Genomic DNA, 25,040 nt, shown 5'->3' on the forward strand with positions numbered 1-25,040 from the left:
AGAGGCGGCGGCGGCGGGCGGGGACCGGGCGGGACGGGCCGGGCCGGGCGGCGCGGCCGGAGGCGGAGCCCGCGTGTCCCGATCGCCGCTCCGGGCACCGGGGAGCGCGGGCCCGCCGGCCGCGGCGGCGCGATGTTGCTGTTCGTGGAGGTGAGGTGACGGCGCCCGTGGCCATGTGGCGGGAGGCGGCGGCGGGAGGCCGCGCACGCCGCGCCGGGGGAGGGGACGGGGCTGACACAGCAGATCCGGGGGCGGCGGCCGCTGGGCGGGTGAAGGGAGGGGGGGGGGGATCGGTGGGCGATCTGGAAGGTTCCGCCGGGGCACGGGGCGGGGGAGGCGCCGCCGTGACCTTCGGGTGCCGCCGCGGCCCGGCCGTGAAGGTGACGCGGGACACGCGGGGCCTCCCCGAGGCCTCCCGGCAGCGGGCCCGGCGCGGCCTCGCCACACGCGGAGCGGCCCCGCGGGGCCGGCCCCGAGCTCGGCGCCTCGTTAATTGCCTTAATGAACCGCTGGGGGTGGTTTAATGCGCGGGAAGGCGATGGTTCTGCCGTTCCCCGGCGGGACGAGGAGCGCGGCCCAGCCCGGCCCTGGAGGTCACCGGGGCGAGCGGGCGCCGTGTCCGCTGGGGCCCGGAACGCGGCTTTCACCCGCTCACGGCGTTTCACGGGTTCGGTGAAGCGGTTTCAGCGTTTGCTGAACGAACCCCGGCTGGCCGCTATAAACTTTGTACCGAGTTTTGTCCCAAAAACGTGCGCGGAGCAAAGAGCTGCCGGGGCCCGGGGGAGTAACGGGGGGAGGAACGGAGGGAAGCGGGCGGGCGCTGGGTTGTGTCTGCCCGGGAGGGTTCGGCTCCGGGGGGTTCTGCCCCGGGGTTTTGTTCGGCTAACGGGTGAGGTGGTGCTGTTGGGCTCACACGCAAAACCACCACCACCACCATGTGCTCCGTGGTTAGGAACCTCTAAATAAAGCAGTTTAGGAAACAACGTTCTCTTTCTTAAGCGAACCACCTCAGCTCCTCGGCTTCGCAGAGAGGAAGAAAAGTTGTCCTGAAGGCGGTGACAGGTCTGGAGAATTCGGGGTTGGAATTAGGCTGGAAGAGGAACTGGTGGGGCTGATGGGTGAGCAACCCGGGCTGAGCGTGGTGAGAGGCCCGAGGCAGGTTCTGGAATGCAGAGATGGGGATGTGGATGGACCTGGAGCTCATCAGCACTTCAGGGGTTTTAAAGGAGTCCTAAAGTACAAACTTGACTCTGATCTTCCTCTTAGAGTGTTGGGAGTTTCTGTGATCTTCGTTTTGGAAGCCTCAATAATATTTAATTTTGAGTTCTTGAGCACCATCTGGACTTTTTGAAGGGTTTTTTTTTCACTGCAGGACAGAGAACTGGAGTTCAGAGCTAGGTGTCCTGCAATGCTGTAGTTGGATGCTTGGGAGCAGACAACAGTAATATCTTTGGAGATCTTTGGGGATGCCTGGAAAATAAGGCACAGGATGGGTAGGAGTCCCGAGGTTTTCTGGAGGATTGACTGAGTTGCTGTAGCTGTCAGTGTAGGTTTTAGACCTTCTTGAGGTGTAAATGTGGTGATTGTGCTGAGCCCTTCACAATGTGTGTGGAGGAATTGGGTTTCCTTCAACATCCTTTAATTCCAAATCTCTGCAGTGATGGCTGTGTCAGGGCTGTACGAGGCTCATGCTGTTTCATACATTTATGTTTGGGGCAGCCTTTTGTTTCTCTCTAAGCCAGAATCTGTGTGCTGTTAACAATTAATAATTAGGTGCATTGGGAATATTAATAAATGCATTGAGAGAAATAGAATTGATGATGGCTGCTGGGCTCCACTCAGATGGTGCTCCTAATTCCATATAGTTGTAAATTTTTTGGGGGGAAATGAGAGTCTGTATTTCAGGTGGGTGAAATGCTGCCCATGATATTTCCTAGTTAAAAACCCAGGACTGGGGGAAGCCCTGAGTGTTGTTTGCCCTCTCAGGCAGGTGAGGCTTCCTGTGAGCCCACACTGCTGCTGTTCACACTCCTCTGACACCTTCAGACAGCACAACCGTGCCTTGGCTTTTCCAAGGGGTGGCAGAGGCTGCTCTGGGCACTGGAGAGCTCCTGTCACTGACAGAAAACCCTGCAGCTCCTGGTGGGAGCAGTGCTTCCATGAAATCCCTGTGAGACACTGAGAGCGCCTGAAAGCTGCCAGCAGCTCTGAAGAAGTTCTGTGTGTTGCTTTTGACACCGACTTCTCCTTATCCAGCCTCTGGGTGAGGTCTGAGACAGTGACTGCCCTCAGAGAAGGTGGTCACACAGTGTCTGAGCCCCTCAGGGTCCCTGCCTGTCCCCCAGCCAGCTTCTCTTGGCTTCTCTTGGCTGCCTCCCGTCGCTTTGCTGACCTTGGGGTTTTTCCATCTGCTTACGTTTCCATTTCTGGAAAAGGGTGAGCTTCTCCCCTCGCAAGTTTGGTTAAATTCTCTTCTGGATTTTTTTTGCTTTGATCGTGTTTCAGAGAGTTTGTCTACTCCAGGAAATCTGTCACAGGCTCTGGGTTAGGGTTTTGGTCGCAGAATAAGTTGAGTTTATACTAAAATTGAATGCTTTAAAACTCTTGACTGCCTGCATTTTTGTTAGCTTAATTGACTCTGGTTAAATGTAATTTAGATGTAATTACAACAAGAAAAACATCCTTTGCCATGCCTCAGAATGAGAATTTTCTTCAACAGCCAATTTTTAAGAGTTGCTGGAGGAGAATCTTTCATCCACATTTGGTAGAAAACTGTGCTGAGGAGGAGAGCTTTGTCAGCTCGTGGATCCCAGCGAGTGTTCCCAACCTTTGTCACTCTGTAAAGCTTTAACCTCGTCATGAAAGTTCCCGATAGCAGCTGGGAGGATCGAGCTGCAGCCAATCCCACGGGCTGGGCGTTTGCAGCCTCAGTTAAATAAGCAAGGATTGATATTTTGGCCTTCTCTTCTGAAGAGCCGCTGGCCAGGACGGAGCGGTTTTGCTCACGGAGCACAGCGTGGATTTCCCAGAAGCTGATGTAAATCAGGGGCTTTTTAGCCTCTCCAGTCAGTCCGTGGGGTTTTGCTGTTCAATGAGTGAGAGCAGGGCTGGGTCCTGCTGGGTTGTTACACCTCTCTGTTTCTAGCACACGCTCTGTTCCAGGTGTGTGTCCCAGCCATTGTGTTCATGAGCCATTCATCACTTCCTCAGAGCTGCTTTTAGTCCCAATCACCTCCAGAAATGCAGTAACCACCCCGAAGTGTTTCAGTTTCACTTCATCACGTTTATTCCTTCAAATCACTTTAGGCCTGAGCTCAGTGCTACTCTCAGGGATGTAGGTAGTGAGGCATAGTTTATTTTTAGAAAAGAATGAATCATCTCTTGGATGTGTCTTGTCACTTTTTGCTTTGTTGAAAAGTAAATTCAAGGGACTGGGACCTGCTGGCTCTGTGAGCAGGAGCCCACGTGGGCAGGTGATGCTGCTCCAGGAGTGACCAGAAGCTGAGCAGAACTTCCCTTGGAACTGCTGAACTGCAGTGACAGAGCCTGTGGGTGCAGCAGGTTACTGGTTTTTGCTTTGCAGGTTGTTTTGTTGGGGAACAACTACTCTGAAATCTGCAAAGAGAAACGCACGTGTGTCCTTTCACCCTGAACTCTTTCCAATTTCCAGCTCTGCTCCTGGGCAAAGATTAACGGGAGGGGAAGACTGTTGCTATGTGGATTAAAATCAGTTGTGCATGGGAGGGGGTTGAAACTCAGAGCTTTGCAAAACCCATGGTCTTTGTTTTGCTTCTCACATGGTTGTCTTGAACCTCTCCAGTGTTTGAAGGCTTCTTGTTACTGAGCTGGAGCTTGTCCTTGCAGCAAACAGCTCTGGCACGAGGTGTGACCTTGGCAGAGGAATTATCTCTAAAGCTATTGCAACTGCTTCCTTATCCTTGTGCTGTGTGTTTGAGGCCTGGTAGTGAGCCACTCCTTAACTTCAGGATCCAGGGGCTTGGCCTCCAACATATCCAACTTGCTTATCTGTGTCTTTTGTGGATATGAGCCTGATGAATGGCTTTCACCTTTTAAAGTCCAGCAAATTGCAGCAGTGAAGTGGAGCATCGTGCAGTGGCTGGAGGAGCTGTTTTAGCTGCCTGAGGGGTGTTGGGATATCTTGGGGGGGGGGGGAGAATTTTTGCAAAAGAGGAGTTTTTTATTCCCTACCCTATAACTACAGTTATTATTTCACTACGTGAAAGGAGCAAAATCCGCGTTTTTCCTCCGTGCTGCTGCTGGATTGTTGAATTCCTCACCCAAATGCAGCTTTGGGAGAGGGGCCTTGAAGGACTGACTGTCTCATGCTGTGGGAATGGGTGTTTCTCTGTCAGGTGCCAGGCTGGAGTCTTGCAGTTCTTGTCTGTCTCATTGGTAACCCTCTCGCTCTAATTATGGTCCTTGTTGCCCAGACCCAAAGTGAGAAGATCCTGTTCCCTCCCCAGCAGGCTGGGACGGTGTGTAAGTTTGTCTTGGCAATTCAAAACCTTTAATCTCCTTGGTTACGAGTTTTAAGAGAATCATTAGTGTCTGTTGATGTGTGTAAGATTCCTGGGGGAATGGGGTAGGACTCGGGTAAGTTCAGGAGGAATCCTGGCACAGCCCAGGTGACGCTTGGTTAGTACAGATGTCACTAATTCCGTTAAGTTATACAGTTTCTTCTCCTTGACATATGTTTTTTTACCTTCCTTTCTAGGAAGGGGTCTGGAGGAGGGAAAATTTCCCTTTCTGGTGAAAGGGGACTGGAGCATTATGACAGTCAAGTCTTTAAAAGCTTATGAGTTCCCAGAGTCCTTGCCGAGTAGCCGCTGCCTCCGCTGATGTTGTCGGATGTCAATAAAGAGAGGTTGAAGGCAACACTTCTAATGGAGGTAGAAACGAAATACTTGGAAAATACCAAGGATTTTCCTGTTTTCATTCATAAAAAAAAAAAAAAAAAATTAAAAAAAAAATCACATAGGTGCTTAATAGCTGGGTAGACACTTGAGATGTGGAACTCTAGAGACAATCACTAAATTCACCTGTATTTTCTGCCTTGAATTCTGAGGCTTCTCTGCGTTGCTCTAACTAAAGCCAAGTGTTCTGATCTCTTCAGCAGGTAACATCCAAAGGTGCTGGCTTGAACCCCAACGCCAAAGTGTGGCAAGAAGTGCCCCAGGGCACTGGGGAGGCCGTGGCCCCCACCAATGGCACAGAGCACACGTGGCAGGAGACAGCAGCAGCCCAGGGGACTCCAGCTGAGGGTGAGATTTTGGGACAGGGGTCGTGATCTGGCCCTTCCTGGGGGGAAGCTCAGCTGTGAGGAGCAACCTCTGGCTCTTGCCTTTGAGGTTGTCAGTGCTGATGGAGCAACATGTACGAAAGGAAGATGGGGAAAGCAGCAGGTGGTTTAGAAGGGTGGTGGGTCTCAGTAGTGGGGTTTGGTTCAGGTAGGTGTCTGAGCTGTGCTGGAACAGGATTCAAGGGGCCTGGTGATGACCTTGTAACGCGCTAAGAGGGCAGCAGGGTGCTCAAGGTGTGGAAATTCATGACTTTGCTGCACTTGAGCATCCGCTGGACCCTGTGAACAGTACAGTGAGATCTGAGGGCCACCTGCAATCCTGGAGCACCGAGGTGCTGCTGAGAGCTGTCAGGAACATTTGTTGTGGAGCGGACCCTGGGCAGTATCCATGGCTCATTCCTTCCCATTCAGGCTGTTCCACTGCATCCCATTCCCATCCTTTTACCCCAAGGGCAGTGTCCAGAGCTGAGGATTCACCTGGTTTCACTTGCTTGGCTCACACTTGATCCGAGGGGTAGCTGAGGTGACCCAAAGCATGGCAGAGGATGCAGAAGATTCCCTGCAAAATGATTTAGTAAAAGTTAGGGATAAAGAAGGGAACATTCAGCTCGTGTGGCCTTGTCAAAGGTTTCTGGTAAGTCAGCAGAAGTTGAGGAGAGAGCGCTGGGTTTGTGCTTTGCCTGACAGAAACTCATTTGTCTCTTCATCACAAAGTGAAGCAATTGAGGCAGTGTAAGCAATTTTCGTGCCTTGTTTTTTAGGAACCTCGCTTAAATATTTTAAATTTCACGTGGAAAGGCTGGCTTTTAGATTCTCTGCTGCTTTGGGGATCGATTTCAGGATCCTTTATTTACCTTTATTTACTTTTCCCTGAGAGCCTAGTGCAAACCAGATCTTCCTGAAAGTGGAGAAGTATAAGTTCTATCCAACACAAAGTCTAAGAAATACAGGCTAAGGTTAGACCCTCTCAGGTACAGCTTTCTTGACTATTTGTTTTAATGTTGGTAGCCAGAATTTTTCCAATGGGAAATATGCTGAGGCTGACAGGAGTTTTCCTGCTGTTGGTGTGTTCCTTTGCCAGGTAACATAGAGATCTCAGAGGACAGCTGCAAGCAGTATGAAGTGATATATTCCCCATCCTGTGAAGCCACAAGGAATGGCACAGGAGTTGATGAGGCCTCAGCAAATGGAATTGTCCTGGCGACGGAAGATCTGGGGTACCAAATTTATGAAGTGTCTGGTGAGTGTTGAAGTTCAGATGCTGCTGTCTGTGTCTGTAACCCCCCTGGAGCTGCTCTGAGTGTGGTGTGACCAAGTTGGAGCTCTGACTTGTCTGTGTGTATCCCAGAAGCTCCACTATGGCCTCAACATGTAGCCAAAAAGTGAGATCAGAGTAACTTTGAGAGGATGTGATCTGGGGGTTTTTAAGCATCTGGGATGAGCTTTTCCTCTTGGTCCTACCCAGAGGGGTTCATTCTTGTATTCTGCAATGAGCTGTGTCCTTGCCTGGTCTTGTTGCCATGAAAGTGAGAGCTGAGGGTGGATGTGATCCCTTTCAGGTGATGGCAGCTCCACTGTGTCCACAGAAGACATCAGAGAATGTTTGAGAAAACAACTCGAATTCTGCTTCTCGCGGTAGGTGCGGTTACCTCACCTTGGTAGAAAACCTTTATTGCTATAAAATCCTTGGCAAATATCCCTCTTCATGGCTTGATATGTGCAATCATCTTGATGAAAACACCAACCAGGATTTGCTGATGTGCTGTAGAAGCCCCGTGGCACCTTCCAGCTGTTTCAGTCCTGTCTGTGCAGCCGTGTCCTTGGATGAGGATGACTTCTGTGCTCCACAGTCATAAGACATTGAGATCATTTACTGTGTGGCACCAGGAGTCTTTTTGGCAGATCCTTTTTGCAGACCGACATGTAGGGCACTGGAATTTCATTCAGTGTGTTAAATTATCTTATTCTGCTTTGTATTGATTTGCTGAGGTTTGTTCCAGGAGAGAAAATCTGAGGGTGTTTTGGTTGTGGATGGTCCTGGTGAATATTTATTTAAGCCTGTAGTTAGCCTCTTGTTTTGAGTTTTCTCTAAGTCAAGTTCAGCATTTTTAATAAATAATAATTTTATGTCTTTTTAGAGAGAATCTTTCAAAGGATCTCTACTTGATGTCTCAGATGGACAGTGATCAGTTTGTTCCAATATGGACAATTGCCAATATGGAAGGGATTAAGAAGCTGACAACGGATATGGACCTTATTCTTGAAGTTTTGAGATGTAAGTCTGTGATTTTGGTGTCTGTATCAGTAGCACAAAGAATCCTTCCATGCTTCAGAGGGATGTTGGAGTCTCTGAGCTGGTTATGGTTTGTTGTTCTAGTAAATTTTGACAGGAACTTTACTGAGTAAGAGGCTCTTCCAATTCTCCTGAATTCTCATTCTTTGTTCTGAGTTCCATGAGAGAGTTTGCTGCTGCTGAGATGTGCACGATGTCCAAATTTTCTCCTTCATTTTCAGCTTCTCCTATGGTACAAGTGGATGAAAGGGGAGAGAAAGTCAGACCAAACCACAAGCGATGTATTATCATTCTCCGTGAGATCCCTGAAACAACACCTATAGAGGTAAACGAAGTAAAAGGAAATAAACAACTCTGTTACTGCTTTTGGAAGGTGTCTTCAAGAGGGCTTCAAACAGCACCAGGAAAAGCTGGTGTTTAATTAGATTAAGCATGGATATTTTCCTCCTAGACCACATCAGTAACTTTTTCCGCCTGGGTGCCTTGTCAAAATAGCCAAAACAAAAACTTACTGCCATTGTCCCTTCACATTATTTACTACTATATTTAAACCTTCTTAAGTAAATATTTTTCCACCAAAGCTGAGCTAGCTTGGCTTTTCTGGAAGGAAGTTTGAACTGGTTTCTTTTCAGATCCAAAAATAAATCAGTCCAGGGCATAGCTCGGAATTTAGGCTGAATTTTTGTCACAGCAATAACTTTACTTGCAGTCAGACGGTTGTTTTGGCAGCAAGAAATGTTACTAAACATTTCTCATTCATTGAGCCCCAGCATGAGCTGAGCTCATTATGCCCAAGGAGGGAGGATAATAAAATTCCTCCTGATACTTGGTGAACAGAATGATTTAGTTCTTTGTTTTTTTTGTTTTTTTTTTTTTAAGTTGTAACACAGGGTGTTTGTCTACCAGCATTTTTAATGAGTTGTTTTAATGCAAACACTGAGCAGCTGCTTGTCCCTCTCTTTGCAATCTGATTATTGCAAAGCTGTCAGGTTGCCTTGACTTAGAAATATTTCATGGAATCATTGTCTCCGTGACTCTGCCGATCTAAAGCCACACTTTTCCTACCTGTTCCATATGAAAATATCCCCAGGTCTGCACACATCTTGATTTTCTTACCAGCTGGGTCTGCTCTCTTTGATCTTGGAAGCCCAGGAGGCTGAAGTAGGATTTGTGGTCAGGGGAATAAAAACACCCCTGGTCACGGGAGAGCAGCAGCTGAGGAGCTGGAGCATAAACTTGAGTCCCTTTAGTATTCACTGTACAAGGGCCCTGAATTTCTCTCCCCAGGAGGTGAAGGCTCTGTTCAAGAACGAGAACTGCCCCAAGGTGATAAGCTGTGAGTTTGCTCACAACAACAACTGGTACGTTACATTCCAGTCCGACACAGACGCGCAACAGGTGAGGCTGCCTTCCTCTGACACCCCAGCTTAAATCCTGCCCCTGCTCAAGGAAAGTGCACATGTGTTTCCTCTAGCTAAAAGAAATATTTACTGATCCCCCTTTTTTGTTGTTTTAAGAGATTACTGGCAGATTCTGGTTAATAAGACCAAAGTTGAGAGATTGTGGGGTTGTAATTCCCCATTCCTGGCTCTTGCCTCAGTGCTCACTGGCCATGGCTGGCACTAGAATCCTGCATTTCAAGTGTTAATGAATTTAGCTGGGCTGACAGGGAAGCACATGACTGCACATTTCTGTTAAATCATGGAACATCCTTTGGGAAGTACAACTTCATCAAGATATTCTAACGTTGATCTTTTTTTTTTGTATCTACAGGCATTCAAATACTTAAGGGAAGAAGTGAAAACCTTTCAGGGCAAGCCAGTAATGGTGAGGCTGCTTTAGCTGCTCTTTCTGTAGGGATTGAATTGTGTTGTTTCTGTTTGGGTGATAGGACTCAGTGATAGGATAGTCCATAACTCTGGCTCTGGAGGCTGGAAACGTGAACGAGGTCATGGGGAGCTCTGACAAATTACAGTTCAGTGGCTGCTGCTGGTTACTCACAGCACTGCTTCCCAGGGGGGGTGAAATACATTCCTGTGCTGACTTCCCTTCTCCACTTGCCCCAGAATCTGGATTTGCAGAGCTTTAGGAGAGGGATTCCTGCCACTGTGAGTCTTGAGTTGACTGCTGCACAAAGCAGCTGGAGCAAAGTGCGTGTACAGTGAGAGGAGCTGTCATGATTGGAGTCTGGACAGTTCCTGCTGTAGAAAGCAGCATTTATCTTTAGTTTTACAGATCACCCAGCTAAAGCAACATGTGTCCTTCCCCTTATCATGCTGTGGTAATACGAGCTGAACTGATTTAATCAGTTTTTATTCATAAGCAGTAATCAACCTTCACATCCCTCCAAGCAGGCAAGAAAGATTCCACACTCCCCTTTTCTCCCAGCTAACTCACAATGTGATTTTCTGTCTTGCAGGCCAGGATAAAAGCCATCAACACGTTCTTTGCTAAGAATGGTTACAGGGTGGTGGATTCCAGTGTGTATCCCCAGCCCGTGCAGACCCAAGCCCAGTTTGCCTCCCCCCTGTTTATGCAGCCTGTATATAGCCCTCAGCAGTACTCCATTTACAGCATCGTGCCTCAGACGTGGTCTCCAAATCCTGCACCTTACTTTGAGACACCACTGGTGAGTAACAGCTGCTGAGAAGGAGAGCAGGAGCTCAGCCCATCAGGGAAAATAATAATAATCACTAGGATGAGTGGGTGTTTTCTAAGTTTCTTGGTCAGATCCTTCTGGTTTATGACGCTTCTGTCGTGGCCCTGGTAAAGCAACGCTTGTCAGAGGAGCTGCCAGTCTCACGTATTTCAAGGAATTTTGGTGTGAAATTCCATTATCCTGCAGCTTGTGTTACTGGAAGAGCCCAAAGCCTTTCCAGGAATGGGGGAACTCTGCTAAAAGCAGATGTGAGCCTGTGGGGATTTGGCTGGAGTAGTGAGTTCACACCACAGTAGAAGCTGTAGCCCAGTGTGAAATTACAGCCATGAGTAACTGCTGAAGCTGATCATTAATCTGCAGACGTTTTCTTTGTAGCTCAGGCACTGAGACTGTTGTGTCTGTTGCAGGCCCCGTTTCCCAATGGTGGATTTGTGAATGGCTTTAATACACCAGGATCATACAAAACAAATGCTGCTTCTCTGAGTATAGGTCGCCCATTCCACAGGAATCGGTAAGAGAATTCTGCCACGTGTTTGCTCCTGCAAAACTGACAGCACTGACATCCTCGAAGTGTTCCTTGCATGTCACATGCAGTGCTTTCTGCTGGGACCACGTTATTTGTTTTGTTTCATCAAATACATGATGTTTTTCAACTTAATTTAAAAAAATGAAATCGAAGGCGGCAGCTTAAGATCCTAAAATAATGGACAGAGTGCTGCAGAGAGGAAAGGTAACTCCTTTCAAAGCCTCAGAGGAATTTTTGCAGACAAATAAATGACTTCCTCCTAAGGTCATACTTGTAATTATGTTTGTTATACACAGATTATAAACTCCTGCAGCACAACATAAGCCTTTCCTGCTGGGATCAGGCTTGTGGAGCTGCTGATTCCTGCAGTGGGAGTTGCTTGTCCTGACTGCTCCATTCTGGGGCTATTCCTGTCATTTATTTGCTTTATCCCCATTTTTCCTGAGAGCTGTAAGGACTTAGCTCAGATCTAAACACTGGGGAGGAGGAAACACTTTGTATTGCTGGAGCAATTGCTCTGTGCATACAATGGAGTGGTAACCCGTGTGTGGGGGTGGGAGTTGTTTGTGTGCAGCACAGGGCTGGGATCATGGGAATTGCTGGTGGTATTGTTGGAGAAATCAGTTGATGACTGCCGGGGCTCTGAGTGGGTTTGTGGTGCAGTTCAGGTCTGGGGCTGTTGGCAAAAAGGGAACTTCAGCCTTTGGTCTGTGGTGACTCAGCAGAGTCTTAACCCAGACGGTGGAACTGAGAGCGTGACTCTGCCTGAAAGATGGAGCAGCTGCTCAGCTCCCTCCTCACATCTTCACAAAGGTGGTTTGGCTTTTTTTTAAACTTTAAATCATGCACAATCTTAAAACCTGTAAAGTTCTCAGGTATATGGACCCTCGTGCAAGTCCAGATGCTGCAACTGTGCAGTTGTATCCGAGTTTGTATCCAAGTACTAGCACCTTGAACTGCCTCCTTGTACATCACATCTGCATAACCCTAAGCTTTTAAAATCCTGGTTATGTAGACTTGAATCTGTGAAACCTGAGGGCTTTAGGGTCAGTCTGTGCAGGTCCTGTGCTGGCCCAGTGATGATCCAGTATCGCGCTAAGAGAGAACAGGTCACAGTTGGAGGCTGGGCAGCCTGTGCTCCCTGCTTATCCTTCCTCCTGCTCTTCTTTCTTTCTGCTCTCACATCATTTCTCCTTCTCTCTGCTCTTTTTTTTTCCCCTCCTTTTATCTTTCTTGTCTTTTCTGCTTTGCTCTTCTGCCCAGCCGAGACTGTGGCCTTCTCGATGACGGGTAAGATTATGAGATCTGAGGGCTGAACAGTGACTTGAGAAAATGCCATTTGGAGAACAGCTCGGAAAAAATGGAAGAATTGAGTTGATTTTGCCCCACCTTCTCCCTATGGTTTTTGCTGATGGGAAACTTAAACTTTATTGGGCCCTTAAAACTGGTTCTTGGTATGTCTTGAAGCTGGGAAGTGTGAATTAATCTCTCTTCAGCAAATCTCTTGAGCTGCAAAACAGCTTGTTTGGAGAGTTCATCCAGCTGCTGCTTTTGGGTTTCTGTCCTGGACTGTTAAACCTGACTTGTTTTGTGGTACAGACAGTTAATAGTTAAGTGCTGGAGTTTTCTCTGTAGCCAAACATTTGTTTAAGCCACTCGTATTTATTTTGTGCTGATTTGTTGCAACATCCCTTGTGGGGAAAGGGAGATGGAGGAATCATACTTTGGCTGGCACTAGGACAGTTTCTCTGATTTCATGGAATGTTAGAATGAAATTGTTTAAAAATAGTGAGTGTGCAAATCCTGCTGCTGTCCTTAAATTATGAGATGTGCAGAGTTTACCAAAGGAGAGAGAATTTAAGGTTCTTATCTTTGATCAGTGCTGCATAGAAAACCAGTGAGGGGCAAAAGTAGAAAATAGTTGAAGACACCTAAATGCTGCTCCAGAAAAGAGTTCCATATTGTGCTGGATCTGAGGTTTTCTGGAGAATTCTGCATTTAAGACCCTGAGCCTGAACTTGCAGCAGCACTGATTGTGCAGAGCTGTACCCAAAGGAGCCCCAGCTTTAACGCTGAATAATCAATAACAGGGTGAAATGTTTGAGGGCTGGGATCTGCAGAGTTGGTGCTGGGGTTTTGGGAATGGGAACAGGCAGGCTGGACATGGTGGGGCTCAACTGCCCTGGCCTGATCTGCCACGTTCAGTTCCTCCTGGCCTCGTGTCTCAGTTCAGTTTGTTTGCCTGTGGCCAGATCAGTCTGTTCCTTGGCCTTGGCTTATTTCTCCAGCTCCATTTCCGATGCCCTGTGCCAGTGCTGCCGACCCAGACAAAGGAAAAACTCTTCTTTGGGTTCTTCTGGCTCTCCCACAACCCCTGGGATTTTTTTTTTTTTTTTTTTTTTAGTTGTTTGACGTTTTGGGGGTGGTTTTTTCCCCTCCTGAGTATCTTTTGGGCAGCGATCTCAAACAGGAGTTGTGGTGCTTGCTGAGCTGCTTTTCTTATCAGCTGGTGGTGGTGGTTCTGGTGTGGTTCCTCAGCAGCTGCTGGTGGTTCTGGTGTGGTTCCTCAGCAGCTGGTGGTGGTTCTGGTGTGGTTCCCCAGCAGCTGGTGGTGGTTCTGCTGTGGTTCCTCAGCAGCTGGTGGTGGTCCTGGTGTGGTTCCTCAGCAGCTGGTGGTTCTGGTGTGGTTCCTCAGCAGCTGCTAGTGGTTCTGGCGTGGTTCCTCAGCAGCTGCTGCTGGTTCTGCTGTGGTTCCTCAGCAGCTGGTGGTGGTGGTTCTGCTGTGGTTCCTCAGCAGCTGGTGGTGGTGGTTCTGGTGTGGTTCCCCAGCAGCTGGTGGTGGTTGTGGTGTGGTTCCTCAGCAGCTGGTGGTGGTTCTGCTGTGGTTCCCCAGCAGCTGCTGGTGGTTCTGCTGTGGTTCCTCAGCAGCTGGTGGTGGTTGTGGTGTGGTTCCCCAGCAGCTGGTGCTGGTGGTTCTGCTGTGGTTCCTCAGCAGCTGGTGGTGGTTGTGCTGTGGTTCCCCAGCAGCTGGTGCTGGTGGTTCTGGTGTGGTTCCTCAGCAGCTGGTGCTGGTGGTTCTGCTGTGGTTCCTCAGCCCTGGTGGTGGTGGTTCTGCTGTGGTTCCCCAGCAGCTGGTGGTTCTGGTGTGGTTCCTCAGCCCTGGTGGTGGTGGTGGTTCTGCTGTGGTTTCTCAGCAGCTGCTGGTGGTGGTTCTGGTGTGGTTCCTCAGCAGCTGGTGGTGGTCCTGGTGTGGTTCCCCAGCAGCTGGTGGTGGTTGTGGTGTGGTTCCTCCTCAGCAGCTGGTGGTGGTCCTGGTGTGGTTCCCCAGCAGCTGGTGGTGGTTCTGCTGTGGTTCCTCAGCAGCTGGTGGTGGTTGTGGTGTGGTTCCTCAGCAGCTGGTGGTGGTTGTGGTGTGGTTCCTCAGCTGGTGGTGGTGGTTCTGCTGTGGTTCCTCAGCAGCTGCTGGTGGTTCTGGTGTGGTTCCTCAGCAGCTGGTGGTGGTTCTGGTGTGGTTCCACAGCAGCTGGTGGTGGTTCTGGTGTGGTTCCTCAGCAGCTGCAGGTGGTTCTGCCGTGGTTCCTCAGCAGCTGGTGCTGGTTCTGGTGTGGTTCCCCAGCAGCTGGTGGTGGTTGTGGTGTGGTTCCTCCTCAGCAGCTGGTGGTGGTTCTGCTGTGGTTCCCCAGCACAGGGGTCCCACAGCTCCTGCTCTGTGTCTGCAGGGTGAAGCCCCATTTCCGCTCGTCCAGCAGCTCTGAGCACCCAGAGGGGCCACCCGGCGCCGGGGCCCTGCCCGTGGGAGACCTGAGCAGAACCAGCTCCAGGAATTTTGTCATGGAGAGACACAACAGCTCTTTAAGTGGGCACCAAGACCAAGGGTATTCCCAGAAGGATTCTCCCGCGGCGCCGCTGGAGCAGAACGGCGATTACGGCGTCGGCAGGGGCAGGTAAAGGGCTGTGTCCTGTCTTTGCTGTCACACAGCAGCTGGGACTTGTGTGAGCCAAAGACAGCAGCCATCAGCAAAAAAATATATTTCTGTAAGGAGCAGCCACAAGAAAACTGAGTGAAAAGAGAAGACTGATGCTTAAGTAAATCAGGAGCAGTAATTGCTGACCTGGGAGTAGGAACGGTTCCAGCTTCACTCTCTAGCTGGTGGTTACTCTGATAAACAGCTGGCAGGAAGACAGTGAGGTGTCTTTAATTTAAAGCAACTGATTTGTCCCCAGAATTAAAACATGCACTGACTGGTATTCTTGTCTTTAAAGGAGGAACGTGTTCAGAGGTCGCAGGAGACGGGAGGACGACCGAGTTTCAGTAAGTTCTGCTTCTCTTTTTGCAGGGGGTCACCCAGAGTGCAGAGTTTTGGCTTCCCAAAGGAGTGGCAGAGTCCTTAAATCCTCAGATTCCATTTGGGTTTACAGTTTTTCTAGGAAGTTGCCTGACACTTCGACTCCAGTAACTTGTGTTTTCCCTCTCCAGAGACCTCAGCCTTCAGCAGAAACAAAGACTCAGACACCAAAGTTTGACTTGCTTGCATCCAATTTCCCACCTTTGCCTGGCAGCACAGCAAAAATTCTGGGAGAGCCTGTGCTGGAGAGCAGGATGTCTGACATTGTTAAAGGAGTCTGCAAAGAGAAGGTGCCTGATCTTGTCTCCATACACACACACGGGTGTATCTGGGTGCTGTGACTCGCTTTTCCCTGTTAAAGGGTTGGTTGGTTAGTGCTTTAATCCCAGACTTCATACTGGTTTGTTCCCAGAATAGTGCACTTTCCCGGGTTTTTTGTGGGAATGCAGTTATGCTGTTGTAAACTCTGATGTTTAGGAATAAAGCAGGCAAAGGAGGAATGGTGGCTGTTGGAGTAGGAACAGTTTGGTGGGGTGTGGGCAAGGGATCTTTCCAGATGAATTTGTTCTTTGAGCTGATGGGACTTAGCCCTGATATTCTGGGTGATCCAAAACCTAATTCTGGTTTTACCCACTGCTTGTTTTGCCTATATAAAGAGTTATTCCTCTAGAGGTGATGGTCCAAAAGAAGTAAAATTCCTGTCAGGACTTCAGCAGCCTTTGGGACTACCCCACTTCTCAGGTGTCTTGCACTGCTGATTGTGGAGCATTTTGAGGATTGTTCTGTATTTTTGCAACTTTTGCTCTGTGTGTGCAGGAAAGCAAAGACTCCCTGTCCCCGGGCTCAGCTCCTGCTCCAGAGGAACAAACACCCAGCGCTGCCCCACCGCCCGTGCCCAGCGTGAGCTCCCCGAGCCAGACTGAGCCTGTGGTGCTGAGGTATGCACACAACACATCCTACCATGGAGTCATGGAGTGTCCTGAGCTGGATGTCCACAGGGATCAGCCAGTTCAACCCCTGGCCCTGCACAGACACCCCAAAAATCCCACCCTGGGAATCTATGGGAGTGGAATCCAAATGCGTCTGGAGCTGTGGCAGCCTCGGGGCTGTGCCCATTCCCTGGGGAGCCTGGGCAGTGCCTGAACCCTCTGGGAGAAGAATCTTTTCCTGATATCCCTCCCCTGACACAGCTCCAGCCATTCCCCCGTGTCCTGTCCCTGTCACAGGGAGCAGAGATTGGAGCTGTCCCTCGGGATGAAGCTGCAGCCGCCACGGAGTCACCCTCAGTGTGTTCTCCATCTGAACACACCCAGAGCCCTCAGCCACTCCTCCAGACCTTCCCTCATCCCCTTGTCCCTGCTTTGGACCCTCTCCAACAGCTTCAGATGTTTTTCATATTGTGGTACACCCAAACTGCCCCTAGGACTGGAGGTGAGGCCACCCCAGTGCCCAAGAGTGGGACAATCCTCTCTGTCACCTCTCTGGCAGTGCTGGACCTGATGTCCCCAGAACCTGGCGACCCTTTGGGCTGCCAAGGTGCTGCTGACTCATTTGCACGTTCTGGCAAAGTCTCTCCCCAGAGTCTGGCACTAATATTGGGTGGTGTCTTCTCCAGAGGCCACCAGATGGAAAGAACAGATTGTGGTGGGAATGGCTGTGCTGTTCTGTTCTGCACTTATGACTTCAAAAAAAAGGAAATAATCTCTGAAACATGAGTGTCGGTAGGTTTTAATTTGAATTATTGTTGGTTTATCAGCATTGTTCAGCCAGAGAGCAAACCAGAAGAAGTGTCTGCTCCAAAGGACGTGGCCAGCCCAGCTTCTCCACCGGCATCCATCAGTCCCGTCAGTGCTGCAAAGCCACCGAGGACAAACACCTCCTCACCTTCTGCTCAAGCCAGTGCAGCTCCTGCCCTGACAACACAGGTAAGGCCCAGAGCAGGGAATGGGAATAACACAGGGAGCTTTCTCCAGGAATAACACCTGGGAGCTTCCCTGGGCTCGCCGTGCGTGTTGTGCCATCACTTCATACCTGGGGTAAGCTGGGAGGCGATCGTGGTGTGTCAACCTGGCTCTTCTCCTTGCTCCCCAAGGAGCCTCGCAAGCTCAGTTACGCTGAAGTTTGCCAGAAACCCCCAAAGGAGCCACCTCCAGCCCCTGTCCAACCTCTGAGGGAGCACCGCGCCAACATCGTTCCCCCTGCCAAAACCGAGGAGAACGCTCCGCCGGAGAAAGCTCCGGACAAGGCTCCGGAGAAGGTTCTGGAGAAAGCTCCTCCTCACGAGAGGCCCGAAGGTCGAATGAAGGATTTCTCCGGGTTCCGTGGCAGCGGAGCTCCCAGGGGAGCTGCTGGCAAAATCAGGGAACAGAGGCGCCAGTTTGGACGCAGATCTTCGCCTCAGGGAGCGCCGCGCCGCCTCGGCAAGGAGCAGTACGTGCCACCCCGCTCACCAAAGTAACGCTGGGCCAGCCAATGATTGAGTCTCTGTTTCACTCGAGCTGTGGACTTAAAGAGCAGCAGAGAGACTGAGGAGGGAAGGATTCGGGGAAAGAGGAGAGATGCTGAACTGGAGCGTGGCTTTTTTGCGTGGAGAGGTTTTGTGGAGGGTCCCTAAAAATTCATCTCGAAAAGTGATTTCACAAATGCTGGAGGATTCCAATCACTATAAATAGAGAGATTATAATTTTTGTATTTTTTTTTGTTTTGTTTTTAATTTGCAGAGGGTTTTTCCTGCTTGAAATCAGCTTTGGGATTGTGAAAGTAGTGTTTTGACAAAGTGAGAGAATACGAGTTGACAAATGAACCTGTCTCTCAGTGTAGGCGAAAAAGGATAAGAGAAGATTATTTTTGGAAAATGAGCGTTTCTGTAAAATTAGAACTTTTTTTAACCTATTTAACGTTTGGCTTGTGGGCTGGTGTGTCTGCCATGGATGGCCTGGCATTGCAGAGGCCTCTGCAGCAGCATGAGCAGAGCGAGTGCAGCCAGAACTGTTGTCATCACTTAGTCACTGATGATGAAAACTGAATGTACTACTGTAGTAACCCATGTGTTTCCAGCTTGAAGTAGAGTCTCTTGACCTTACTAATACTTCATTCAGCAAGCTTTTTAAGGTAGAAGTTTTGCAGGATACTGGATTGTAGCTGAGAGTGCGTGGACAGCAGAAATTGTCTCGTAGACGCAGTGGCAGGAGGCAAAAGGAGCATGTGAGAATTTTTATTATGCCCTTTCTCCTCGCCTCCTTTTGAGGGCAGCTCCTTAGGTTTGGGGTTGGTTTGTTTGCTTTTTTTTTTTTTTTTCCCCTCTCTTGTTACTTTCTCTAATTTCTTTATTACAGGCTTCAGTGCATTTTTCTCGGTGTGTTTTCCTGAGGCAGCCCCAGGGCTGCACAGGTAAAGAGCCTGGAATTCCAGCTGCAGATGTGGAATTCTGCCTTGCAGGTGGGAACTCTGGGCGCTCACTGTCATCTCTGCTGGATGACTGGGCAGCAAACCAGAGCTGTGGCTGGCTTTTCTCTGTGCTGACTCTGGAACAGGCTGTTGGCTGCTGTATTGCCAGAAATCAGGGTTTAGACTCCTGGGAACTCGTTTACAGCTGATGTCATAGCAACTGACTCCTTTTTAACCATTTCAAGTGGAACTAAAGATGCAGAGTTCAAGAAAATCCCCTGGTGTTCAGAGAAGCTACTGGAGTAGTGGCTCCTTGCCAGCTGTGTGCTAACTGAATTAATTTGCAACACTATTGTGCAGTAAGTGGTTAAGTTTCAGGGTGATTAATGAGCGAAATAGGAACATTCAGCGCATTAATCTGCCAAAATCAGCATACCAGGGTTCAAAGTTCTGTATGAAGTGTTAGGGAAAAGTAGCTTCCAGCAGTAACAATCACATCTTTATTTTTTCCTATTTTCTTTTTTTTTTTTTTTTTTTTTTTTTTTTTAGTGAATAGCAAGTGTACAAATTTAAAGTTGTAAGTTGTGAACACTGGAAAAACTCAATTGTGATATATTCCGTAACCATCTTAGTAATATATGCTCGTGTTGCCATAGAATGAATGTAAGTGGCAGTTAAAATAACTGTGAAATTTTTCATCTTCTGATTTCTTAGCCAGATAACCCTGGGCGACTTGGGCCTCAGTAGGAATTCTCTATCAACTGCTTGGAGAACACTCATATCTATTTTTATAAATATATATATAAAGCCAGAGTTGTCATTTCTCTAACTTATTATTCAGCTTGGCAATTGCTTTGAGTTGATTCATGACACAAGACAATGTATTTATGCAGTTAACTGTTCATTTCTACGCATGTCATAAAGAGAGAGAGTCAGAGAATGGGCTGAGTTGGAAGGGAACCCATCAGGATCATGGAGTCCCAACATCCCACCCTGTGCCTAAGAGCATTGTCCAAATGCTTCTTGAAATCAGACAGGCTTGGAGCTGTGAGTCCTTCCCTCTGGGAATGGATCTTTTCCTGATCTCCCACCTCAACCTCCCCCAAACTCAGCTTCCTGCCATTTCCTTGGGTCCTGAAGTATGGAGACATATATATATTTATATATATAAATATATATAGGTATATATATATATATAAAAACCCCAAAATCACTATTCCCTTTGAAACTACCTGTACTGGGTTTGGGAGTTGTTTTTTTTTTTTTTAAATTTAGTAAAAAAAAATCGTTGATCACATCCACAATTTTAGGGATTCTTCCAAACCCTTCTCCGTTGATTTTGAGAACGCTACTCTCGTTGGAATGATAGGGAAATTAAAATATTTCAGTGTCCAAGTCCTGAAATGCAACGAGTGCAAAGTTTTAATTCGTTTTAAAAGGCTCTAAAGAATTCCTGCAGCCCAACTGCAACAAAAGGAGCCTGTAGGATGGTTCATGGGTGTTCAGGGGAGACGTGTTCTGGGGCGTTGAGGAAGCGTCGGGATGCAGACAGCTCTGGGCTGTTTGGAGGAGGAATTGGGAGGGAATTGGGCTGGTGCAGATGCTGCTCAGAATTTTCCCTGATCCAGCCTCAGTGACTTGATTGTGCTGTGAGGACCTGAGTGGTGAAAAGGAGCTTTGTCATGGATCAGATGTGGGAAAACCCAACCAACTGTGGCTCCGTCTTCCTTGTGGGGTGATGGCCAAGGGATGCTCTGTGAGTCCTGGGAGGTGGCCCTTGTGCCCTGGATGGAGGTCAGGCTCTAACTGCTGGCTTTTCCCACCATGTCCAGACTTCTCTCAGCTTAGGGCACTTGGGATGATTTATTTCACACCTTTGTGCGAGGATTTCACAGGAGCATTTCCCTTCCACCGTTTCCACCTGTGGTTTGGGGTTTGGTTTTGTGTGTTTTTTTTTTTTTTTCTTTTTGTCTTTCTATTCTGTGCAGGGGGAAATTCCCAGTTGGACACAGAGGCTGTGGAACTGTCCTGGGGTGGGAGTTCTCCTCAGCACTGGGACCTGGATTTGCCTTTTCCTCCTTGTGCTGAGCTGGGGAAGGATTTTGTGTCTGTCCCCACCAGTTGATCCATTGGGCAGACTGGAGAAACTGGGACAGAGGGATGGTTTGGAGGCAGACCCACGGCTGGGACAGCTGCTGGATTCATGGATTTCTGTGTCAGCTGGAACTGTCCCTGTCCCTGAGCTCCAGGTGACCACAGCTCTGGTGGTTCCCTCTGGGTGTTCCCTCACGGGATAAAAACTCTCCTGCTCTGCTGATATTAAAATACCAGGAGGTGCAAATCACACCTAACTTTCAGTTTTAGGAACTGTGACTTGTTTTCAGAGAAAAAAACACTTCCCAGTTCAGTTCTTTTCCAAATTACTGCGTGTGGAAAAGATTGGGGCACTCTCTCGTGCTTCTGCTGGGGAGTAAAAAAAGAAGAAATTCTTTGCATGTGATAGTGAAATTAAAAGTGCAACAAGTTTTGTTTCTTTTGATTTCTAACATTAAGTTAGTTTTATAGTATCTTACATTCCTGCTCTTGTTTTGTTGGTTTGTTATTTTTTTTTTTTTAAATTAGCCTGGCACAGTATGATGGTGCAGTTTTAGCTGTAGAAAAATAAATTAAAAAAAAAAAAAAAAGAAAAAAAAAAGAAAAAAAAGTAACCCACTATTAACCAGAAGAGAAAGATGATACTGTGGCAGATCAGTAGCAAATAAGTGACTTAATCAATGCTTTACTGTAGTTAAATAGCTATGGCCTTACTACTTTGTCAATATCAGCTTAATTGTCTTGAAAGTGTCTGCGATTTTTACTGTTCCCAGGGGAGTTGACCTGGGCTGAGATATCTGGTATGTACAGATGATATTTTAAATTTGTAAAATGCACCATTGTATTACAGACGATGCAACAGAAATGCACTTCGGGGGGAAAACGGCTTCTGATGAGTTTTTTTGTAAATCCTTGATTACTACAGATATGCAATAGAGGTTTTTTTTTTTTGTTTGTTTGTTTCTAATTTTGATATTTCCTTCTGAAACGTAAGATTGTTGCCATTAATCTGAATGATTTATCATGCTCTTCTTTGCGTGTATATATTCCATATAGTCTGAGCTTCCTTTTAGGATGGTACATAATTTTGGGTTGTTGTAGTTTTTGAGTTGGCTCTTCTCTTTCAGTGCCTTTAGCACAGGCACTTCAAGAGGTTCATTGAGTCTGTTTTTAATGTACAGTTGGGAGGACTTGAAATGGAGTGAAAGCAACTTATTTCTGAAAAAAAAAAAAAAAAATCCATCTGCAAACTAACCTGTAACAACTTTAAAATTTTATATTTAAGAACCAGATGTTTATTTTTATGGAACTTCAGTTATGGATACAGTTTCCAAAAAAAAAAAAAAAAAAGATGCAACTTCAAAATGTAAACAGACTGTGCATAAATGGGTTTTGTTCTAATTTTTATAGAATACAAAATATTCAGATAATATATTGAGCTCGAGTTACTACAGACATCTTGTTCCTCCCGGATGAATCCAGCTTCCCCTTGGCATTGATGATCTCTCTTCAAAGTGGTAGGAAAGGAGAAAAAAAAAAGCGACTTATCTGGCTTTTAGACTGTCTGTTCTGGTTTATTCCTGTTGTCGAAATGTCCAAAACAAAATTTGTGTAAAGTAGGTTCATGCTTTAAGTGTTCAAATGATAATACATGTATTTGTATTTGTTTTTGACATTGCCAAGGTGCTATGGGAAATTGAAATAACAGTTAGAAAAATAAAGCTGATTTAAAAGAGAAAAAATACAAAACACAAAAAAAAAAAAAAAAAAAAAAAAGAAAAAAAAAAGAAAAAGAAAACAAAATAAAAAGAAAAAAAAAAAAGAAAAAAACCCTTTAAACCACAACTCCCTGAGCTCTTATTTGTTTCTTTGGAGGTTGAAATGTTTTTAGTGCAGGGGGCTGAAGGCAGAACCCTGCAGGTCAGGGTTTTGTGCCACAATTCCAGACTGGAGGGCACACGGCGGGTCCCACGGGTGACAATCCCTGCTCCAGCGGTGTCACCCCAGGGCCCGGGACACACGAATGTGTCCGGAATGTGCCGGGGAAGGAGACCTCGGCCCCAGGGCTCAGAGTCCTTCCCGCTGCTGGGGTGGACCCGGCCCGGGTCGCTCCCTGTCCCTCTGTCCCCGTGTCGCTCCCTGTCCCTCGTGTTTGTCCCGGGGTCGGTCCCTGTCCCTCGTGTTTGTCCCCGGGGTCGCTCCCTGTCCCTCGTGTCCCGGGGTTTGTCCCTGTCCCTCGTGTTTGTCCCGGGTCGGTCCCTGTCCCTCGTGTTTGTCCCCAGGTCGCTCCCTGTCCCTCTTGTCCCGGGGTTTGTCCCTGTCCCTCGTGTTTGTCCCCGGGTCGGTCCCGGTCCCTCTGTCCTGTCCCCGGGTCGGTCCCTGTCCCTCGTGTTTGTCCCGGGCTCGTTCCCTGTCCCTCTTGTCCCGGGGTTTGTCCCTGTCCCTTGTGTTTGTCCCCGGGGTCGCTCCCTGTCCCTCGTGTCCCGGGGTTTGTCCCTGTCCCTCGTGTTTGTCCCAGGGTTTGTCCCTGTCCCTCGTGTTTGTCCCGGGTCGGTCCCTGTCCCTCGTGTTTGTCCCGGGGTTTGTCCCTGTCCCTCGTGTTTGTCCCAGGGTTTGTCCCTGTCCCTCGTGTTTGTCCTCGGGTCGGTCCCGGTCCCTCGTGTTTGTCCCGGGCTCGGTCCCTGTCCCTGTCCCCGTGCTGGCCCGGTGCTGGCCCGCTCCGTCCTCTCGGTGCCCGCTGCGGGGATTTGACACTCGGCTCCGGTCCCGTCTCTGCTCTTGGCTCTTTCCCCAGGAGATGCTCCGGGAGCACGGGGACGGGCCCGGGACAGAACCGGGATGGGAACGGGACCCGGGACGGAACCGGGATTGGGAACGGGGCGCGGAAGCAGGGTCGGGAGTGGGACCGGGGACGGGGCCTGGGGACAGAAGCGGGCCAAGGCAGGCGAGAGGAACTTGGACCAGGACCGGGGGATCTGGAGCGGAACCAGGACTGGGGACGGGGATCGGGAGCAGAACCGGGATCAGGAACAGAATCGAGATCGGGACCAGAACCAGGATCAGGAGCAGTACGGGATCAGAAACAGAACCGGGAGCAGTACCGGGCTTAGTCCCGGGCTCAATACCGGGCTCAGGAACAGAACCGGGCTCAGCACCGTGCGCAGTCCCAGCACCGTGCGCAGTCCCGTGCTCAGCCCCAGCCCCGCGCGCAGTCCCGGGCTCAGTCCCGGGCTCAGCAGCAGTACCGGGCTCATTCCCGGGCTCAGGAGCAGTCCCGGGGCTCAGTCCCAGCCCCGTGCGCAGTCCCGGGATCAGAAGCAGCACCGGGCTCATTCCCGGGCTCAGCCCCGTGCTCAGCCCCAGCACCGCGCGCAGTCCCGGGCTCAGGAGCAGCACCGGGCTCAGTCCCGGGCTCAGAAGCAGTCCCGGGCTCAGTCCCGGGCTCAGGAGCAGCACCGGGCTCAGTCCCGGGCTCAGTCCCGGGCTCAGTCCCGGGCTCAGTCCCGGGCTCAGAAGCAGTCCCGGGCTCAGTCCCGGGCTCAGGAGCAGTCCCGGGCTCAGGAGCAGTCCCGGGCTCAGTCCCGTGCTCAGTCCCAGCCCCGTGCGCAGTCCCGGGCTCAGTCACAGCACCGGGCTCAGAAGCAGCACCGGGCTCAGCCCCATGCGCAGTCCCGGGGCGTGGCCGCGCGGGGGCGCGGCGGGGCGCGCTCACGGCGCTGTCACGTGCCCGCGCAGCGCCGGGCTCAGCCATGGCGGAGGCCGCTGCCGTTCCCCCCGCGCCCCGCGGCCGCTGAGCGCAGCCCGCCGCCGCCCGCCGCCATGGCCGAGCCCGCGGCCGTGCCCGCGCTGCCCCGAGAGGTCCGCGAGCAGCTGGCCGAGCTGGAGCTGGAGCTCTCGGAAGGTGAGTCGAGGAGAGAAGCCCCCGGAGGCCGGCCCTGCCCGCGGGGCGCCGCCGAAGCTCCCGTGTGGGAGGCCGGGGGCCGTGGGCTGCCGGAGCGGGGCCGCGGTGAACGGAGCTCCGGGGTTTTTCTGAGGGGACCGCGGGAGGAGGGAAAGGCCCGGGCCCGGCTCGGGTTGGGTCTGAGGGGGAGAAGCGCCGGGAGCATCATCGGTGTGGGGACCCCCCGATGGAGGCCGGGGACATCCCCCCGAGGATTCACCTGGCGGGTGAGGATCACCTTCACCTCCTCTCCTCCCTGGGGAATGTTGGGTTTTTATTCCTCTTTTCCGTGGCTCCCGAGGGTCCGGAGAGACCCCGGCACGCCGCTCTGAGGCGGGGGACTCGCAGGAACTTTGGGCACAACAACGAAGGCAAACCCTGTGTTTTCCCCACTTTCTCAATAAGTTCTTTTGCCATAATCGCTTCAGAGCATGCGCTTTCTGCTGGGTTTGGTGTTGTTTTTTTTTTTTTCTTC

The 25,040-nt window shown here is 49.7% G+C and overlaps 2 protein-coding genes across 8 annotated transcripts in view; both read left to right on the top strand.

Annotated features, from left to right (window-relative positions):
* The first annotated feature begins 43 nt into the window (after positions 1 to 43).
* LARP4 (La ribonucleoprotein 4) lies at positions 44 to 21,197 on the top strand. 5 transcript variants are annotated; one of them, XM_066337697.1, is made up of 17 exons: positions 48 to 150; positions 4,736 to 4,910; positions 5,135 to 5,282; positions 6,402 to 6,560; positions 6,880 to 6,955; positions 7,459 to 7,595; positions 7,835 to 7,938; positions 8,901 to 9,011; positions 9,387 to 9,440; positions 10,033 to 10,242; positions 10,680 to 10,783; positions 14,518 to 14,742; positions 15,062 to 15,110; positions 15,276 to 15,434; positions 15,961 to 16,082; positions 16,901 to 17,069; positions 17,237 to 21,197. In XM_066337697.1, exons 2-17 carry the CDS (start codon positions 4,860 to 4,862, stop codon positions 17,600 to 17,602), a joined length of 2,244 nt encoding a protein of 747 aa, XP_066193794.1. In that variant the 5' UTR covers positions 48 to 150; positions 4,736 to 4,859; the 3' UTR covers positions 17,603 to 21,197. The 5 variants fall into 5 exon arrangements, with proteins under 5 accessions (XP_066193796.1, XP_066193797.1, XP_066193798.1 ...); XM_066337698.1 differs by having other exon boundaries at positions 5,138 to 5,282; XM_066337699.1 differs by lacking the exon at positions 4,736 to 4,910 and having other exon boundaries at positions 44 to 150.
* Positions 21,198 to 24,395: 3,198 nt separating this feature from the next.
* The window catches only part of DIP2B (disco interacting protein 2 homolog B), a 60,872-nt gene continuing 60,227 nt past the window's right edge, over positions 24,396 to 25,040 (top strand). For all 3 annotated transcript variants that reach the window (XM_066337694.1, XM_066337695.1, XM_066337696.1), the window contains exon 1: positions 24,396 to 24,526. In XM_066337694.1, coding sequence (XP_066193791.1) covers positions 24,445 to 24,526 — 82 coding nt within the window. In that variant the 5' untranslated portion in view covers positions 24,396 to 24,444. The remainder of the gene's footprint in view (positions 24,527 to 25,040) is intronic.

Source organism: Sylvia atricapilla, chromosome 29 (assembly GCF_009819655.1).
Source record: "Sylvia atricapilla isolate bSylAtr1 chromosome 29, bSylAtr1.pri, whole genome shotgun sequence".
Classification (NCBI taxonomy): Eukaryota; Metazoa; Chordata; class Aves; order Passeriformes; family Sylviidae; genus Sylvia; species Sylvia atricapilla.

Excerpts from the sequence above, each read along its gene's own strand:
- LARP4 (XM_066337697.1), top strand. The coding sequence starts at position 4,860 with ATGTTGTCGGATGTCAATAAAGAGAGGTTGAAGGCAACACTTCTAATG. Across the intron at positions 15,435-15,960 it reads AAGGAGTCTGCAAAGAGAAG|GAAAGCAAAGACTCCCTGTC; the intron begins GTGCCTGATCTT and ends CTGTGTGTGCAG. Across the intron at positions 17,070-17,236 it reads CTCCTGCCCTGACAACACAG|GAGCCTCGCAAGCTCAGTTA; the intron begins GTAAGGCCCAGA and ends TTGCTCCCCAAG.